This window comes from Ambystoma mexicanum, chromosome 3q (assembly GCF_040938575.1).
Source record: "Ambystoma mexicanum isolate Mex_15411 chromosome 3q, UKY_AmexF1_1, whole genome shotgun sequence".
Classification (NCBI taxonomy): Eukaryota; Metazoa; Chordata; class Amphibia; order Caudata; family Ambystomatidae; genus Ambystoma; species Ambystoma mexicanum.
Window position 1 is genome coordinate 309,586,864 of NC_090926.1, and position 20,891 is coordinate 309,607,754.

At 49.4% G+C, this 20,891-nt stretch overlaps 1 protein-coding gene across 1 annotated transcript in view; it reads left to right on the forward strand.

Moving 5' to 3' along the window:
* RND1 (Rho family GTPase 1) overlaps positions 1–14,174 on the forward strand; it is a 56,564-nt gene extending 42,390 nt beyond the window's left edge. Inside the window, exons 4-5 of the mRNA XM_069653851.1 lie at positions 12,626–12,760; positions 13,190–14,174. Of these exons, the coding sequence (XP_069509952.1) occupies positions 12,626–12,760; positions 13,190–13,435 (381 nt within the window). The 3' untranslated portion in view covers positions 13,436–14,174. The remainder of the gene's footprint in view (positions 1–12,625; positions 12,761–13,189) is intronic.
* The last annotated feature ends 6,717 nt before the right edge of the window (positions 14,175–20,891 follow it).

The following is a 20,891-nucleotide window of genomic DNA, read 5'->3' on the forward strand; positions in this document are numbered from 1 at the left end:
CGTTCCATGTACTCCAACTGTTCCATGCATTACGACCGTTTCAAGCACTCAGACCATTCCTTTCAGTGTTCTTTCAGACATTCCATGCCCTCCAAACCATTTCATGTACGTCCCGCCATTCTGTGCACTCCCATCCGTTCCATGCACTCCCATCCGTTCCATGCACTCCCATCCGTTCCATGCACTTCAACCATTTTATGCCCTCCACCATTTTATGCACTACTCCCGTCATTCGGTCTAGCCACGTTATCCTTTGTCCATGCATCATCCATACACATAAATCATCTTCGCACTGATCCTTTAATTCGTTCTACCCATGTTATCCTTACTCCATGCATCATCCATCCACATACGTCATCTTCACACGTTCCATTCACTTAACTATTTGTACCACTTCCCTCGTTCCACCCACTCCACTAGTTCCCCCCACTTCGCTGGTTCCAAGCACATCACCCTTTCATTCACCTACTTCATCCGTTCTACCATTTCACCCGTTCCACCTACTTCACCCATTCTACGTCAGTTCATCGGTTCCATCCACACCCTTCATCCGTTCCATCCCCATGCTTTGCCCGTTCCATCCCCATGCTTTGCCCGTTCCATCCCCATGCTTTGCCCGTTCCATCCCCATGCTTTGCCCGTTCCATCCCCATGCTTTGCCCGTTCCATCCCCATGCTTTGCCCTTTCCATCCCCATATTTCACCCGATATAGGGCGTCGACTTCACCCGTTCACCCTATATAGGGTAGACTTTCAAGACTTTGGTACAGTGACGTTGTTTGGGGCACTGTCAAATCCCGCTATGCCAGAGTGGTGGTGATATATACACTTCTAGAATCAACTTTGTACCGAGAGGAAATTAGGCACACTTCTAAAATCAGCCAAGGCTCGTTAATAGGCACACTTCTAGGTACAACCAGGGCACGCTATCGGGTACAATTCTAAATTCCACCAAGGCATGCTATTAGGCACACTTCTAAGCTCAACTTTGCAGAAATAGGATAATGGGCAGCCAAAACAATTTTGCAGTGGGGATGATATTAGGCAACCAAATTTAAATTTGCACAGTGAGGATATACAACTAAGGCGCACTAATGGGCACACTTCTTGGTTGCTATCAGGCACACTTCTAAATTCAACCAGGGCACGATATTAGGCACCCTTCTAAAATTCCGCTTTGCACGGAGAGGATTTTAGGCGCACTTCTAAATTCAACCAAGGCGCGCCGATAGGTACATTCCCAAATTCAACTTTGGACAGAGAGGATATTAGGCAACCCAATTCAACTCTGCACAGAGGAGATATCAGGCACACTTCTAAATTCAACCAGGGCGCTTTATTTTGCACACTTCTAAAATCAGGCAAGGCACGTTATTAGGCACACTTCTAAATTCAACTTTGCACAGAGAGGATATTAGGTGCATTTCTAAAATCAACGAAGGCGTGCTCATAGGCACACTTCTAAATTCAGCCAAGGCGTGCTAATAGGCACACTTCTAAATTCAGCTTTGCACAGAGAGCGTATTGGGCACACTTCAAAATTCAACGAGGGAACGCTATTAGGCACACTTTCAAAGTCAACCGGGGCACGTTAATAGGTACATTTCTAGAGTCGACCAGGGCATGTTATTAGGCACACTGCTAAATTTAACTTTGTACAGAGAGGATATTATGCATACTTCTAAATTCAGCCAAGGTGCGCTAATAGGCACACTGCTAAATTCAACTTTGCCCAGAGAGGATAATAGGCACACTTCTAAGTTCAACTTTGCACAGAGAGGATAATGGGCACATTTCTAGATTCAACTTTGCACAGAGAGGATATTAGGCATGCTTCAAAATTCAGCGAGGGCATGCTTTTTGGCCCACTTCTAAGGTCAACCAGGGCACGTTAATAGGCACATTTCTAGAGCCAGCCAGGGCATGTTTATAGGCACATTTCTAAAGTCGACCATGGCATGTTAATAGGCATACTTCTAAATTCAACTTTGTGCAGAGAGGATATTAGGCACACTTCTAAAGTCAACCGGGGCACGCTCGTAGGCACATTTCTAAATTCAACATTGCACAGAGAGGAAATTAGGCACACTTCTAAAGCCAACCAGGGCATGTTAATAGGCACACTTCTAAATTCAATTTTACACCGAGAGGAAATTAGACACAGTTAGTGCACGTTACAAATGTCCTTTAACATTATCACCGCCAAGGTGGTCCCCCGGTACTCTGGCGGCTCTGAAAAAGCGACGCAAGCTAGGGTTAAGAATCTAAGTGTGGTGCATGTTAAGAATCACATTTCTATCTGGACGAGACGGAGCCAAAGTTCAGAATTCCATACGAGTGTGGCACATGCTAACAATCCCATTTCGATCTAGATGCAGTGCAAGCTAAAGTTCAGTTCCCTAGTTGTGTGGCACTAGCATATGCATCACGAAGGCAACATTTGCAGTCCATTTGCAGTGGTCAAAAGTCTTCCTAAGTATGTATTGTTTAAGTCTATGGCAGTCTACGCTATGGAAGGTAAGGTAGGGTGACGGGGACTTTCTGGGAGTAGAGTAATTGCTCTACACCCCACCCATGAAACACTCACAGTTTTGTTGGTGTCTGCTGGCTTCCTTGGCTTCCCCTGCGGACACCTGCTGACACTTCCTGGAGCCGCCTCTGTTGGAGCTGCCCTTGGCCTTGGGGCCCTTAGCCGCGGGGGCTGCCGGGCAGGGGGCTGCCCTGGAAAGGCCGCTTATGACAGCCAGATGGTTCAATCAGGGGAGGTGGGAGGGTTGGGGAGGCGGGAAGAAGCCACGAACAGGGAAATGGAGGCAGGGGAAGGGGCTGGGAGATGGGCTGCACACAGGCACTGGGGCACATGGAGGCCTTAAACGAGTACAGCGTGGCCCAGGAGGGTCGCTAAATGGCCTGTAGCTCACCTCTTCCCAATGGAAATGGGCGCCAGCACGGTGCTCGCGCCGTGTAGGTCCCAGGAAGAGTGTAATACATCACATCAGCAATTGTTCACTCGCAAACTTTGACCAGCACCAGTTTTTGATTGGAAGAAACATATCACTTTATTGGCGTTCCCGGGCTCCAAAAGAGGATGAGCTCCCGCAACCTGCCCCATTTTATGTGCCTCCCCAGGGCCAGCTGGACCCTGGGGGCATGCCCCTTGCCCCCCCCCCTATAGGAGAGGAGGTGATCTGGATAGAGGGGCCAGGATTGCTATGCCAGCTGCCCCTCTAGCACCCTTGTTGTAAATAAGAGGGTCACATAAAATATTGTATTTTTTTCCAGAGAACATTTATTTTTTCTTCAAATTTTGTTAGGCTGGTGCTTTGACTCATTGATCAACTTTCTTTCACTTCGGTCTCCCTTTAATGCAGTTAAAATGCCGTGTCTTTATTGCACGCTTTGGTACCAGGACAGCCTTTCCCACAATGCAGCCTCAATTTCGGTCTTGTGTAGACACTTGCTACTTGGACTACATTTCATTTTTTTTTTTTTTCAGTGTCTTATGCTCTGCTTTTTTCATGCTATGGATGTATTAGTACTTTTCCCAATCCGCGGCATCGGGCCCAACTATTGATTCTGTACTTCCAGTGCCACTCTTCAACCATGCATAGTCCTTCTATTTCTGCGTATTCCATGCTTGGGTTACCCTGGTTTCTTGCAGCACACGTATCTGCTCCCAGATACAAGTGGCTTCTCAACAATTCTCGCATTGGCGTCTCTGGCGTCCCTTACTCCCTAGACTCTCGAGGATTCTCTGCTGACTTCTGGCACTGCCTTGAACCCTCCAACAAACAGGTTTCTCAACACTCCATTTCTGTGGGAGAATTATACCTCGGCACCGATGGTGTTGGTGTGAGTAGCATGGATATTAGGGTTTCATGTGATAATATCCCTGCAATAATGTCGGCATAAAAGAACAGGGCTGGGTTTTTTTTGTGGCAGTATTACCATATGGGACCTGCGGGGGGACACCCCCGCTCCCAGTTATCCCATATATTGTCCTCATAAATGTCACCTATGCCATTTCCCAGTGACTATGTATGGCGACATGATTTATGGGGATATTACCTGATACCGATATTAGGTGATGTTTTCTTCCAGTGGCTAGTCGTGTGTAGTACAAGAAGGAAAGTAGAACCGTGCGTAGTTTTAGTTAAGGAGGCACAAACCATCAAGAAGCCATATATAACACGGTTAAGAAGGCATGAAACAGCTTAACGGGATACATAATGGCTGCCTCTCTCGCAAATGGATGAAATGTACATGGTGTGCAACAAGGAATACAAAGTGGCAGATGAGGGGAGTGGCCAGAGTGAAATGACAAGGGATCAAAAACGATCTAAGAGATGAAAACCAAAGGCTCTCGTTTCACCTTGGTTCACATACTTTGTGCCATCTCACCACCCGTGATTTGGCTGACCCTTAAATGCGGCGGTAATAGCGCTACCGCCACATTGAAAGGTTACCACCAAACTCGTGATGAGGCCTTTATTCTTTAAAATGACATTTCTGCAACTGCTTGCCGAAGCACCCCTGCTCAAGTACCCAAAGGGCTATTCTTTGTGATCCTTTCACATTGGTGGGCTTTTGCTTGTATTATATAGTTATTGTAGTATTGTTTTTATAGAGCCATTAATAAACATTTTGTAGTCTTTGTATTGCCATTTGGGTTGTTATTGTGATCACTTGGCTCCCCTAAGAGTATAGCCTGCCCTTTTCCCACAAAGGGTAAAGGAGGCAGATCTCTTGCCGTGCCTGTCTGCGTTTTAGATTGGATCACTGCTTGTTTTGTAGTAGCATGATGCTAAGCAGGCGGTTTAGCCACTACTTCCATGCTTTCTCTTTCCCTTCCTCCTCCATGTACTCCTCTGAGTCAATAGTAGTTGCATCACAATGTGGGTGGGAGCCAGAATTCTTGGTCCTATTAATTTTTCCCCAGATAAGTCTACCTATTGTCTCCCAGGCTTCAAACACACATCACACACAGACCAAAGGACACCGCTTTCCTTTCTGTGGTTCCTGAACCCACCTGATGTTGATGCGTCTCCTTGGTCCGATTATTGGCTTTATAGTTATCTACAAGAGGGGAGCTGGCAGGGAGCTCGAGTGAGAAGACCCGAAATGCCCCAGAGTGTATATATTTGTGCTGGGTCTTAAATAGTGCAAACATAGCAGAGCAGCACAAGAGTCCTTTACAAGGAGCTATAGTGAGGGGGGCGGCAGGGCAATTTTCTGGATAGGATTAAGATTGACCATATAGAAAATGCTCAAAATTACAGGAAGAGGGAAATGCGTAGGTAGGGGATGCAGGTTCAGAAAGTAAAGGTGGTTGCTCTGCAAATGTGCTCCCAGGGACACAATTCATGTGAGTTTCACACAATCGGGCCTTCCAAACCACACCCCCATATCTGCCTCCGCGATTCTCTGATTTGCCATTTGCAATGAGAGGAAGTACATTATGCTCCCTGTTAGTCCCTGCGGAAGACCACAAAGGTGGTGAGTCATTGAGCGGGGACTGGGGCAGGTGTGTGTGTGTGTGTGTGTGTGTGTGTGTGTGTGTGTGTGTGTGTGTGTGTGTGTGTGTGTGTCTCCGTCCGCCCATAATGGAGCCTGTCTAGGTGGGCAACTGTAGCTCAAACAACCAGATGTGATAATAGCTCCAGTAGTCTAGCTGGGGGTTATAGGTTCCAAGCCCACACAAGTGTCGCTGTAGTCCTGGAATTCTATGTGCAACTGAATCACAGCCAGTCTAGTTGTGTGTACACGGGAGATTGTTTCTTATTCTGTTTTGCTCTGTAGGTCTGTGCGTGTGTTTTGGCAAGTTGGAACTCTGATACCATCCCAAGGTCGGATGGGACTGTGGGGCCTGGGAAAGTGCATATTCCATGGCGGTATCACCAGAGCCGTGGGCTACCAGGTGGTGGGTCGGGTGGGAGGGAGAGCCACAGAGCTCCCACCCCAGATCAATGACAATCTCCTGACCTGAGTAGTGTGGCCTTAGTTGGGAGACCAGACAGCAGGACTAAGCTTTGGTCAATACCTGATCCCTAACTCTTGCCCTGTAGGTTTGGGAAGACCATGCCCAATCCCCTAGTGTCACTGCAGTGGGCAAGACTTGTCATGGAGACTCTAGGTTAAGGGGTACATTTGGTGTGGAGTTCAGGTGGCACTGAAGAACTAACCGTGAAATTGCCTAGTAAGCCTTTAAAGAGAACGGACACCACATTTGTCCAAGTGGGCCACCATGTTGAAGAGTGAAACATTCTCCTGATGTGGTGGGCAGCCAAAAAAAATAATTGAGCTGCAATGTTTCGCTCGCTAATCCCCGCTCACAGGCAGAGATCTGTGTAATTGTACAAGCCCTACCAGCAACCATGAGCCGAAAGTGCGCAGAATGATGTGCGGAGGGCTACAGCAGAATCCTGCAGCCCACACAGATCTGAGGCCAACGGAAACAGTGGCGCAGCGTAGACCCAGCATGGCTGTTTTTTTGGAAAGCTGCACACTCGCAACAGGATGGGCAAAAGAAACACCATCCAATGTGAAGTGTCATGGTTGGCTTAAATAATTCCATAAAACTCAGGAAAATCCGTTCAAGGGTTTTAATTGTTTCATTGGACTGCAGGTGGCCCCTTACTCGTCCCTCGAGCTCAAGTGGGCTCCCTCAGCCATCTCCGATTCTATTCATCAGTAATGCAACTAGAGATCAGTAACACCTAGCGTTTAATTGCTCCTGGTGAAATTGTAAGTCCTGCATCCTGATCTGCCTTACCTCCTCCATGACTTTCTAAGAATACCCTATCCTCAGGTCTCCCACTGTTATCCATGATATTAAAGAGCATTCCGGTCTCATTACAAGCTTTCTCTCATTCCTTTCCCTACTCTTGCCTCTCTTTGCCCTCTCTCATATACACCTCTGGTCCACTTGATTCTCTTTCTCGTCTCTTTTCTCTCGTCCCCTCTTCCACTGGTTTTTCTTTTCTCTCCACAATCCCCCCTCTTACCCACTGCTCGCCTGTCTCCAGATGTCCCGCTCTACAGCTGTCTTCTCTTGTCACTCCCATTTTCTCCTGTCTCTCTGCTTTGTTTCACCTATTAGTCTCACTCTTCTTCCAATTCTACCTTTCACTCAACCTATACTCTTTAACAATAACGAATGCAACCTTTTCACACATGGGTACCACTCTTTCTCTCTCATCTCTGATATGATATGGCATTTATAACGCGCCTATACACAAGTGTTTCAAGGCGCGACAATGCAGGGGAGAGGAACAAAGGGAGGACGTACAACGATCCTACTAGGCCAGGTGTCATTCAGATTGCGCAAGTGCACGGGAAGGGGGCAGGGACAAGTGCCGTACATGGGATAAGATAACAGGTAGTAACGGCCAACAAGTGGCAAGTGCCAGGGTAAGTGCATACATCAGGTGTCATGGTCTGGTAGGGGGACTGTGGGGGGGATCCTCAAACAGTCCCCAAGTGCAGGGGTTGCCAGGTGGGCAGTGCAGGCGTGTGACGCTGGCACGGGAGGGACCTGGGCCTGAGATCAAAGGGTGTCCAGCTAGTCGGTGCAGTTCCGGTTACAGCCAGGTGGTCAGCAGAGGAGCAAAGGAGAAAAGGCAGAAGCAAAGAGAAATGTTTTGAGGTGCTTCCAGAACCGGGGATGGTTCTCCTCCAGTTTAAGGGAGGCATGGAGGCTGTTCCAAAGGGAGGCACCAGCCGAAGAAAGATCTACCACCAACACGTTGCTTGGAGAAGCGACTGACCCTGAGGGATTTGGAGGCGGATGAACGAAGAGCTTGAGAAGGAAGATATTTAGGAAGAGAGTTGAAGGTATTCGGGCCCCAGGCCCAGAAGGCCTTGTGGACGATGCAGAGGGTTTTGAACTTAATCCTCGCAGACACTGGGAGCCAGTGCAGAGATTGCAGTCTTGCAGAGATACGATCCCTGGGCTTGAGGCAAAGGACAAGTCTCACAGTCCTGTTCTGGATAAGTTGCAGAGGGCGGAGAGTAGAGGAAGGCAGATTTAGAAAGAGGCTCTTGCAATAGTTAAGCCTAGAGAGAACCAGAGCTCTGGAGACAGTGAGCTTCTGCGGGAAGGAGAGGAAAGGAAGAATACCTCTGAGGAGGTGTAGTTGGTAGTGTGACCTCTTAGAGACGTCAGAGATGTGAGGAGAGTGTGGAGTCAAAGATGACCCGAGGTTTTTAGCCTTGCAGGTGGGAGCAGGAAGAGGGCCAAGAGAGGCCAGCCAGAGAGCTGCAGGGAAGGAGGGAGCGGGTGTGCCGATGAGGAGAATCTCAGTCTTGCTGGCATTAAGGCAGAGGTCTTTGGCGGCAAACCATTCTGGATAGCAGACAGGCAGTCAGAGATGATGGAAGGAGAGGAGGAGGCCGAGGGTAGCCTGAAAATGAGCTAGGTGTCATCCACATACCATTGAAAGTTGGGGCACAGAGCAGCGATGCGGTGGGTAAGGAGTGCCAAGTATTGGTTGAACTGCCAGGGAGAGAGGTTAGACCCCTGGGGACACTACATGTAGAGAAAAAGATCACGGAGAGGAAGGACCCAAGTTGGACCTGGGAGGTTCGGTCAGAGAGGAAAGAGGTCAGCCACGCCAGAGCCCGACCAGTGATACCCAGGTTATCACAAACGGTTGAGCAGAATGGCATGGTTGACAGTGTCAAAGGCAGAAGAGAGATCCAGCAGGATGAGGACGCACAGGGTGTTAGAGTCAAGGTTGGAGAGCAGGTCTTCACGGATGTTCAGGAGTGCAGTTTCCGTGCTTCTGGCAGCTTTGAAGCCAGACTGATGGTTATGAAGACGACCAACGGATTCAGTGTGGAGATTAAGCTGGGAGATGGCCAGTTTCTCCAGGAGCTTGCCCAGGAAGGGACTGATTGAGAGAGGGCAATATTTAGCCGGGCAGGAGGGGTCAGCAGAGGGTTTCTTAAGAAGGGGGTGCACAAGTGAGTGCTTCAGTGGGGATGGGAAGGTTCCGGTGGCGAAGGAGTGGTTGCGGAAATCAGCCAGGGCAGGAGCCAGGGAGTCGATGTGGTCCTTGATGGTTTTGGAGGAACAGGGGTGAACCTGTTTCGACAAGACTTTCATAGATCGGACTTGTCTAGAAACTTTGTCAGCGGAGAACAGGGGAAAGGCAGAGAAGGAGGGTGGGGAGGTGGCTGCAGAAGGGCCAGAGGAAGAGCAGGGAGTAGGGGGGGTGGGAGGATAGGAGGAGAGTGAGGAGGAAGAGCAGGCAGTAGGGGGGTGGGGGAGGATAGGAGGAGAGTGAGGAGAGTATGTCCTGGGTTTTGGAGATGAAGAGAGGCCTGGGCCATGCAGGGCCTGGGAAGGGACGGGAGAGGTAGACTGCGGCAGGATTGGCCAGTTCCTTGCAGATTTTAAAGCGTTCAGCCAAGTTATTAGATGCCGCAGAGACGCGGGCTTGGATATGAGCTGCCTTCTTGGTTAGGACAGAGAGCCGGTATTGCCTTTGCAGTAGGCTGCAGGCCAGTTTGTCAGAGGATGTACATGAAACACGCCATTTCCTCTTGGCCACCCTGCACTTGCATTTCAGGGTTCCGAGGTCTGAGTTGTATCAGGAGTTACACTTGGCTTTGGGCTTCAGGCAAATTCTCATGACGGGGGCAAGGATATCAAGAGTATCAGTTATAGCAGAGTGGAGCGTGGAGAGGGCTGCGTCAGGTTGAGAGTCAGCCAAAGGGGAAAGGGGGGTGAGAAGGTGGTGGCAAAAGCCTCAGCTGACACGCTTCATGGGTCGGATGACTAAAAGTGGGTGGCAGTGATGGAAGTGGCTTGGCCCGAGGGGTGGGGAGGGTGAGGTGGGAGGAGAGGAGAAAGTGATCCCTCCAGGAGAGAGGAGTGGTGAGAGGGATAGAAAGGGGAAGGTCTGAGGAGATCAGAACATCCAGAGTGTGCCCTGTAGAGTGTGTCGGGCCAGAGGGGAGAATAGAGAGTGAGGGAGAGTCTCAGAGGTCGCGAAAGAGTCCAGAGGGAGGACAGGAGGCATCAGGTGGATGTTGAAGTCTCCAAGAAGGAGTTGAGTGGTTGAGGCCAGGAGTGAGGAGGAGAGGTCCGCCCACTCAGACGAAGGAGATCTGACCAGGCGGTCGATAGATAGTAGCCGGATTAAGGGAATGGCCAGGGGAGAGAGCCTGCAGACGAGGCATTCAAAAACGGAGTAGGCCTGCGTATGAGTGACGGAGGCAGGAATCCACTCGGGGAAGATCAGGGCTACACCCCGACCAGAGTGGTTGGACCTGTGTGCAGAGAGGATCTTGTAGCCGTGAGGTAGGAGTGTGTCAAAGCTTGTGACAGAGCTGCCTGTGAGCTATGTCTCAGTGAGACCGAGGACATCCGGGTCAAGTTCTTCCAGGAGGCAGCAGATATCAGAGGAGTGTTAGACAACAGAGCGAGAGTTAAGAGTGGCAATCTGGAGAAGGTTGCCATCCTTGAAGGACTTCCGGGGAGGGGTTCAGATCGGAGGTACGCCCTGCAGAGGTGTAGGAGGAGGAGCCCGGGAAGGCAAGGTTGCCAAGGAAGAGGCAGTAGGGGCAGGTGAGTTAGTCATGTAGAGGGGACAGCAGGAGAAGGGAAATTGAGGCGTGGGGAAGCGTCTATCAAAGAGGTGAAGGTTGGCCTGAGGGCCTTGGACCAAGACAGTCCCATTGGAGTAAACATTAATGATGACCTTAGAGGAATGGAAGGAGGCCAGGAGGGCGTCCCAACAGGTGCCACCATTAATGGGAGAAGAGGAGAAAGCACAGAGAACGTCTGAAGGGGCCATAGGTCTGGCGAAGACACGACAGAGGATGTCCGTGAGAGTTGCCTTGACGGAGGCACTGGTGTAGGTGTCGGCGACAGGGAGTCCTGGGTTGGAGACAAGGATGTCCTTTTTAAACTTCTTCCTACCAGATTTAGTGAGGAGAGCAGGATAGTCGATACACCACACCACTGGCTGTCTGAAGATTTTCATACCTTTTTTTAATTCTGGACTCCTCTGATATTAATGCATCTGGTACATTTGGAGTGCCACATTGCAGACCAAAAGGCTGAGTATCCTCATCCGAAGGTTTGTGATGTTAAAGACTTGAAGAAATCCTTCTTTGGTAAAGGCTTAAAAATCTTTTCCTGCGTCTTTGGGGGCTTCGCAAAAAATTTGCGATAATGGTTTTTAAGCCAATGGCGCCGTAGTTTTGACTGTAGCGTTGGTGACTTCGACACAAGCTTCGACGGCTCCGATGCCAAAGGCATCGATTGAATAGACACTGTTATTGTCGAAGCTGTCAACTTCTTTTTCTTCGATGAAGCCCTCAAAGGCCTGGATTCTTGACTCATCAAGGTCCTCAAAGATTTCTTGTCAGTTTGAAGCCTTTTTAAAAAACTTAATTTACACATCTACAACAAAAACCCAAGACAATCCATGTACAACAAATAAAACATGGTAAACAATACAAGAAAAGCACAGCATTTTAAACAGCTCAATGTAAAGAGTGAGATATACAATACTGCAAACTCCCAATCAAACAAATCTCTCAATCACCCCCACCCAACAACCACAATGTTAGAATAGCTGCAAAAATCTAGCCCATATTTTTTCAAACAAAGCCAATTTACCAAGTCTCCTATACATCACTCTCTCCATATTTGCCAATTCATGCATCTCAGACAACCACGTCTCAACATTCAATGTCAAAGCATTCTTCCAGTTCCTTAAGATACTTCTTTTACAAGTCATTGCCCCTCTGAACAACCACTCGTCTCACTCCGAGTGAGATCATCCAAAGACTCATCACTCCCCAATATGATCACACTAAAATCCAAGAACGGGAGACCAACAATCACTTTGTCACATATATGTCCAATCTCACCCCAGAACAGCCTAACCATCCTACAATCCCATAGTAGATGTTCCAGTGTACCAATTTCACATGAACACCTCCAACATTCTGCACTCTCCGACATCCCTCTTTTATGCAAACTTCACGTTCATACACATGTTTTGCCACAAGCACTCCGTGATATCCGATTCTCACTCATCTCTCTCGCATCCAATAGCTTACCTGCACTCACATTCCACAGTCTACTTAGCACTCCACTTCACCTTCCTTCTGGTCTCTCAGTCCACCACCACACCACCTGATCGCACCCAAAACCGTTCCTCGTTTCCTTAATCGGGGCTTTTTTTTATTTTTGTAACTGGGTTCTTTATTTCTCTAGTATGCCCCCCCCCCTATGTTTATCATTAACTGGCATGCAGAGAGCCACAAACTCACCAAGATATCCAGATGCACCCATGTCTCATTCTGATTGGCTTTTCCGTCCTATCCACACGTAATGACAACTTTATTCATACTGCAAAGTGGTGGTGGTGAAGGCCCCCCCCAACCCCCTGTTTATAGACTAATTATCGGTTTCTGCGCATGCCTACAGCCTCGCTAGACGAGGTGTTTGTGTGACTGTAGCCAAACTATTCCAGAGGTTTATAGCCTGGCCATTCCCTGAGCGTGCCAATAGCCCAGACACTCCCGTAGCATGGACTATATCTAGATTTGTGCTATCACAGGCTGTTTTTATTTTTCAGTAATTGTTCTTTTCTTCCAAATACAGTGGAAAACAGAAGTGCTTGATTTTTGCCCGAGTACCAGGATGCTGCTGATTGGCTGCAAGTCTGACCTTCGCACTGACTTGAGCACACTCATGGAACTCTCCAATCAGAAGCTTGTTCCCATCTCCTATGAGCAGGTGGGGTAATTAATCTCGACTGTAAACTACAAGTGGGTTTTCCCAACCGGAAACAAAAACCAGTGGGTCTCGCCTCAAACGGACACAGGAGTATACCAGGATGATTGAAAGCAGGTTGGGAATGGGGCATCCCCACCAACATATAAGGGCAGTTGCTTCTCAGTGGTGGGCAGTGGTTGGGCAACACTTTCATACGTAGCAACGCCTTGAAGATTTTAGTATTCTCTCCTTCCTGGATATTTGTGTTTTTGGGGGCGTGGGGGTGTGGTGTGTGTCCTGGGAGTCTCCACTACCAGATTTGGGTTGGCAAAGGAATTGCTGGATCATGTAATTGGGGGGGGGGGGGGTTATTTGTAGTCTCTCTTGTGGGTAAGCTACTCCTCAGTTTGACTCTGTTTCAACCAATCTTTCGTCTCTTCTGCCCCCCAGGGTTGTGCTGCATCCAAGCAGTTGGGTGCAGAATCGTACCTTGAGAGCTCGGCCTTCACATCTGAAAAGAGTGTGCACAGCATCTTTCGAAGTGCCTCTACACTGTGCATGAACAAGGCACCACCCCCAGAACGCAAGACCCCTGTGCGAAGCTTGTCTAAGCGTCTTCTGCACCTGCCCAGCCGTTCTGAGATCATCTCCTCCACCTTCAAGAAGGAGAAGACCAGAAGCTGCTGCGTCATGTAAGGCCCACAGCTCCTCCCAGCGCTGGGAGGGCGGGTCATTCATTGACATTGGACATTATTTTGCGTTTTTCAAGATCACCGCTTGGCGGGAGGGGGCATAGGGAGCGCTTTAACAGGCTGGGCCTGCGGTCGGGGGCTGTGCAGGACCAGACCCTTGTACCTAGGGGATACCCGGTGGGCACCCCGTGGGTACCCAAGGGAAATAAGACTGTTGCAGCGTGGGCTCGGGGATGCGGCGAATGGCGGACCATTCCCCCTCCGTGACAGCAATACATTTGCACAAAGACTTTCAATGCACATTAGGGGGATAGAGGGGTTTATGTGAACATATGTTACAAATTGGTTAATATTCTACCCCTCTCCGAATCTCCTACATCTTCTCCTTCCAGCGCTGGCCCTCTATCTAAAAAGTGGAACGCCACCACAAAGCCAGGCAATTAAAAAAAAAAAATGGACAGTGGATGAACTACCAACCTTTTTCAAAACAAAATTAAAAGGATTAAAGAAAAGTTGGTATTAAAGATCCCTCCACCGCTAAGGGGATATAGGGATGACAAGTGCAACATCTGGGGTGATGGGACGGTCACTTCCCATTTCCTTCTCCAGGCAGTGAAATACGTTTTCTCATTTGGGGGAGGGTGGTGGGAAGAAGCAGGTTTAAGTTATAATTTTTTGTAAGGTTACATCTAAGTGTTTGCTGAATGTTACAGAAATAATAAAATTGTATTTATTGAAGGGGATATATTGGTGATACTTGAGAAAGGAGCCGAAGAAACCTGGATGTAGTCCTATGAGGAAGACCATGGCATGTGTGTTGTGCTGTCCTGTCCATCGTGTGTGTGCTTTGCGGTTCTAAGGTGGTGTTATCCCGGACCTCGAAGAGAATTCTTACAAGACAGCAATATGTGGTGGGGTCAAAATGAGGTTGATCTTCCAGCTACCTTTTTTTAAATTTTTTTTTTTTTTTTTCTCCTCCAACTTTGTGTTGCATGGTTAACACCAATATTTCCTTTACTAAGTTGCCCTAAGGACCACCACATCTAAATGGAAACATTGTACCACTTTATTATTTTCTCCAAGTCGTCCCCTAAGAGTTCAAATATTTGGGGGTGCAGTGGTCTCTTTCATTTATAATTTTGTTTCCCTTCACTGGAGTTCCATTAAGAGAAATCTTTCTGTTGGTCTTTGTCAATGAGTGTTGCAACTGTGTACATCTTCCCATTTTCTGCGACCATACAGGGAGTTGGGTGCAACTGCATCTTTCATTCGTGTGAGTGTGTGTGTCAGACCTTTTCCTTAAGCATGGGGTAGATGGTATTGAATGGCAGGTCTATGCTATACTGCAGGGCACCACACATCCATTGGGCTGGGTCTGTCTGGGCTAAATAGGATTCCATATCCCTATTGGTCTAACTTTTGGTAGATTTGGTTGAGCGCTCCACACATGCCAGTAAGGGTGGTGTGTGGGGTAGTACTACAGAGGGGCATTCTAAAATCTGATGAAACGAGCCCCAGTATATACATCACCCTGTTTTTCAGTTCTTTGCTCAAGAGATTGATGCACTATGCAGACTGCTGGAACAGGCCCCTCGACATCGACTAACCTATTACTTTGGTCTGCAGACAAACTTTTACCATGAAAAGGACCACGGGCTGCTAACGGGAGCAACCAACTGAGGTGGTGTGGGTGGAACTAGAGTACATGTTCACTGCGGCATCTGGTGGGATCAGGGACATGGAACCAATGTGTTTGGATGGCGGTTCAACCTGCATATTTCAAAAGGGGCTTCCGGCAATTTAATCAATTACTGCAGACACTCGTCGTCCTTGCAAAGGAGGGATCCACTTTTGGAATTTATCAAGAACATCATACATGGAGTGTAAACTAGCCTAGCCTAGCCTATGCGGGGCGGGGTGGCGAGGGGCCTCACGAGGCAGTGGCAGGCCCCTACTAAAGCTTGTGCCTGAGCCAGAGGGGGCTACATCGGTTAGTTATCAAAGAGTGGTAGGAACTGAGACTGAAATGCACATGGAGTGATCTGAAATTGAAGGTGTGGCGGCACCAGGTGGTGTTGAGGACCTGAATCTGTGTGATGCACGCACAGCGCCAAATGGTGGCAAGACCAGAGGGTGATGTGACACTGAGCCTTAGGGTGTCATGATGCAGAGTCGGGGCGGGAGGGGAGAAGAAGCAGCCCAGAAAGAACTGATGGTAACCAGATACTGAACCAAAGGGTCAAGAAAAACGGAACCAAGGGGTTAAGGCAATTCCTGACATCTCACTTGCTGATGCAAATGTTGAAGCTGCTCGTGAGACTTGACTTTGAGAGGGTTTTGAGGAAGATGAAACCCTTGGTGTTTTTTTAAAAAAAAAAAAAGTTTTTTAAAGGTTTGCTAGAAATACACCGATATGGAAGATGAGCAAGCATCTGACCCGTGTTGGGTGCTCTGGGAGCCAATAGCTATAGCATAATGGCTGGGCTTTTTCATGAAGTCCAAGAAACAGTAACCCAGTCTTGTGTCCAGAGGCAGGCACCCATGCTAGAAGTCATTCCTAGTGACCAGAGTTGTATTTGAATATTCTATCAATCTATGAAAGTCCAGCTAGGTACTGTAAAAAAATAATAATAAAATGAACCCAAGGAGACCAGGTAACCCGTAATTCTAAAACAAAACTATCCCAGTGAAACTGCAATGTCAAGCATTCTGGGCGGACCTGAATATGCAGAAGGTTAGTGTTCAGGGTCTGGGGCGTCTGCTTTAAGTCTGGCTGCACACGGTCAAGAACGTTGGGCATTCTGTTCTGTTAAATGACAAGGTACATGCTGTTCCGTAAACTGGGCAAGGCACTACAACACATCGGTTGTCATTAAAGGATGCAGTGGTTTTCACCAGTATTTTTGTTAAGACAAACCTATACCCGTAAAAAAAAAAAGTGTAAGCTGCTGATGCAGAACTAACAATACAGTATTTGAAGATGAAATGCACAAACGTGACATGCAGACCAGGGTCTGAGGCTGATGGTTGTCCCCTGGTATGGTTGTGGCGAACGGGTGCACAGGGGACAAAATGCTGCAACCTTTGGTTGGATCTGTGGTCCATTCAAGGTTCAAGACCACTTTCTTGACTTAAATGAATTGGGGGAGATCACGGCTCCACCTGACCTTGCAGACTTTGCTAGGGGTCACTTGTTCAGTCAAAAGCTGGTTTTCAGTTGTCTAGGACTCTTAAACCCTGTCTTCTCCTTTAGCAGCTAGCAGGCACAGCCTCAAGGGAGGGGTTCCTAAGCAGTGGTGCATCATGACGTTGACTTCACTCTCAATGTTGTGCTGAAGAAAGTCTGTCGGAGCTTTGCTGGCATTGGAATTTCCCCTAAACCTCTTCTGCAGTGTTTTGCTATGTTGGCAGCTTGGGGCAAGAGACTTCATCCCTAGCCTTCTTTCCAAAACTTCCTCAAATGCCTCGTGCAAAGCACGCCAAGATGATACCTCCGACCACAGTCGGACTGGTACGTTCTTGCGAACCAACTTGACATGCATTTTCCAGCATGGAACCCTGGATTGCAGTGGGTGTAGCTTGAATTAAGAAGCCAGGCAGTCGCAAACGCTGCTGGTCCGGGGCTATCCCAGTGACTCGACACCATGACTTGGCTTTATGCAGTCCACCATGTGAGCCCTGCGGTCTTGATCGTGTATGAAGGGAACGATCATGCAGACTGGCGGTATTGCCTGTAAACCATATCACTCCATGGAGAACTGCAAGATTTGCTAGGGGTTCTTCCAGAAGACACTCAAAGACCATAACTGGCGGCTCATTTGCTGGTTGAACGAAGGGGCCTATCCGGGATCAGAGGTTGGTTCAGCCCATGTGGGCAAGTCTCCCACTTCTGCGGCAAAGCGGTCTCCTCCACGCCAGAGGGCGCAGTCTGCGGAGCTGGTGCCAAAGAAACCACGCCCGGGTTTCAGAGAAGGCGATGTGACGAGGCCGGTGCAGACCGGCATGGGGTCTGGAGGGCTTGCTCAAGACACAGGTGCCACGGCCTGGAAAGTCGAAGGATTCCAGTGGCCGGATGGGGATCCATTGCACAGGCCCTCGTATACGGACAAGGAGAATTCGCAGTCACATAAGTTCTTATCGACAAAGAAGTCGTCGACGAAGGACCAGTGTCAATCTCTGTCTGGCAGAGTCTTCTAGACACTATTCCAGCTCCACATCCAAGCGGTCATCTTCGCTGACGAAGCCCAAGCTGCCAAGTGGGGCCTTGATTCCGTGGAGGACGATGGTGCCCCTGTCGACGACCACTGTGATGGCACCAATCCCTTCGCCGACTACCTCGTCTACGGCCTTGCTGGCGACCACGACTTTGACGACTGCCTTGATGACGGCTGTTTCAGCAGGTGTGGGACTTCAGTTCTGCAGATCTGCTGGGGTCTGATGAAGATCCATTGCCTTCCGGGGAGGTGCCGTGGCAGTCTGGGACCGATTTTGCGCTTTTGCTCCTGATTCTACAGCAAGATCTCTCCACCTACGATTTTTGCCTCATCCATTCCTGGACCCTTCGGCTTTGGGGCTACGGCTGCCGGTTCCATCCACGTCGGATGGCCTGGGGGCTGTTCCGCCTCAGGATCTGTTGGTAAACCCGCACTCCCTGCTCTCAATGCAGGTGCTGACTACGCTGAAGTCGCTCCTTGGATAGTTGAATGCCCAGCTCCCAATACCCCAAACCCCGGGGGAGCCCTTGGGGCGGGAGGTTCCAGCCATTCCTCGACCGAAGGATGTGGGGGGGTACCCCTCGCCAGGACCCACCAAGGAAATCTCAGGTTTGGCCTCTGGTTCCATCTCCTAGGGGGATACACCCCTGCTCATAGGGATCAGGAAGAAGTGGAGCTGGTGGAGTCTGAACACGATAGTGTCCCGTAAGAGACGCTCTCAATGGTGTCATCCTCACCCAGGTGGCGGATACCTGGGATACGGACCTAGAGGTGGATCCCTCAAGCAGTCCAGCACAGGCCTAGGCCCAGGACGATGTTGGTGCTCTTCATGCCATGATGGCCAAGGCTTGCCACAAGTTTGGTCTTGCTCCGGAGGAGGGGCGAGAAGACTGGTTTTTATTCGATCATATGGGGAAAAGGCAGTCTTCTCTATCCCCATCTTGGACCACATGTGGCAGGAAGGGCTTTGGGCGATGCGCCATCTTTTCACGGAGCCTGCGGTAAAGGGTTGGTAGGAGAAAAAGTTTGCGCCCAATTCCATGCCGGAGTGCCTCACGTTGCAGCCCACGCCAGAGTCTGTGGTGTCGGCGGATGCCAGTAGGAAGGTGTGTAGCCAGCAAAAGTGTGTGACTACCCCAGACAATGAGGGCTTAAGCTGGATGCTTTTGGCAAGAAGGTGCTGGCGGTGGGGGCGACGACAGTGAAGGAGGCCAACTCGTTGGCCATTATGGCGCGCTACAACAGGGAAATGTGGCAGAGGTTGGTGCTGCTCCTGGACCATCTGCCTGAGCAGCAGCGTAAGGAGGCAACGCTTCTGGTTCATGAGCGGGAGGAAGCCTCCAATCCTAGCATTAATATTGCAGTGGACCTGGCAGAGTCAGGGTTTAAACAGATAAATAATGAGGTCATCCTCCGGCAGCAAGCATGGTTGCACTGTACCGATTTCCTACCTGAAGTGCAGCATAAAGTGGTGGACATGCCCTGCAAGGGGGAGCAGCTGTTTGGGGGAGAAAACTGACGATGCTCTAAAGAATATGAAGGAGGATTCGGATATGGCGAGGTCTTGTCCCTTTCACTCGTTTCGGGGAGCATCGGGGAACACAAGGTTTGCGGGATGCATGACAAAAGGTACAGTTGCTCTGGCTATTACTCTCAGGGGTTTTGTCGATCTTGCCAGTCAGCTCAGCGAGCCAAGGACTATCAAAGTCAGCGGAAGAGAGGTTCCGCCTCCTCCTCTACTAAAGGCTGCCAGTCCAAGCCTCAATGACTGCCACAAGGGCAGTCGACTTGGAGGGAGAGTGGCGCAACATGTCGACAAGTGGCGTTTGATTACAATGGACCAATGCGTGCTGGATGCAGTAAAATACGTCCGCTCGCTGGAGTTCCGGATTCTACCACTCCACCTTTCCCACAGTGAAGGTCTCACAGCCACATCTGCAGGTCTTGCGACAGGAGGTGCGCCTGATGCTGGAGAAAGGGGCTACAGAAAAGGTCCCGAAGTCGGAAAGAGGACAAGGAAATACTTGTATAAAAAAAAAAAAAACTGCTGTCCCATTCTGGACCTGAGACTGCTGAACCAACATGTGAAATGCCAAAAGTTCAGGATGCTAACGTTGCAGGATGTTATTCGGGCGGTGCAGCCTGGGGATTTCCTGGCGTGCTTGGATCTAGAAGATGCTTATTTCCACATCCCAATGTACCCCAAACAGTGCATGTTTCTACGATTTGTGGTTGGCGACTAGCATTCTCAGTTTCGGGTCCTCCCACTTGGCCTCAAGTCGGCTCCCAGGACAGTCACCTAGTGCCTGGCTCCGGTGGCGCTTACCTCTGCAGGGAAGGTCACCATGTTTATCCATACCTGGACGACTGGTTGGTAAGGGTGGCGACTCGTCAGCGGGCGTTGGGAGTCTCCAGGCGGCTATGATCCTGTTGCAGTGTCTGGGCTTTGCGGTCAACTTTGCCAAATCTTGTCCGACGCCCTCCAGGGACTTGTCTTTCTGGGGGTTCATTTTCATACGCATCTCAATATGGTGAAGCCATCTGTGGAAAGGATAAGAGAAGCTGTCGTCCATGGCAGGTTCCTTGGTGCCTGGAACATCGATCACAGTCCAGGTATACAGGTCTCTGCTAGGCTCCATGGCGTCCTGCATCAGACTCATTCCGAATTGACGGCTTTTCATGCGTCCAGTGCAGGAGTTTCTCGCTTCATCATAGTCACAGGTTCTCGGTTCTTGGTCTGACAAGATTCTCATCTCCCGGGCGCTGGCAGATGCCCTGCAATGGTGGACTTGCTCTGGCAACATAGTACAGGGTATGCTCCTGGTGGAGCCAGACTTCAAGTATATAATCTTAACAGACGCTTCCAATGTGGGTTGGGGAGCTCACTTCCAGAAGTTTCATGTCCAAGGCCTATGGTCCCTCAAAGAGGCATTGTTGCACATCAACGCTCTGGAGTAGTGGGAAGTACACTGGGCACTGAAGTCTTTTTTTTTAAAATGTATTATTTTTTTTGCCCCTCATTCAGGGCTCGGTGGTCCGGGCTTTGACAGACAACACCACAACTATGTTTTATCTCTGCAAACGGGGAGGCATGCATTCATAGTGCCTATCCAAGGAGGCTCAGGCGGTGTGGCGCTGGGCCATAGTGCACAAGATTCAACTGGTGTCTTACTAATTTACGGGAGTTCAAAACGAGCAGGCGGATGCTCTGAGCAGAGACTCGGTTGAGATGCATGAATGGCGACT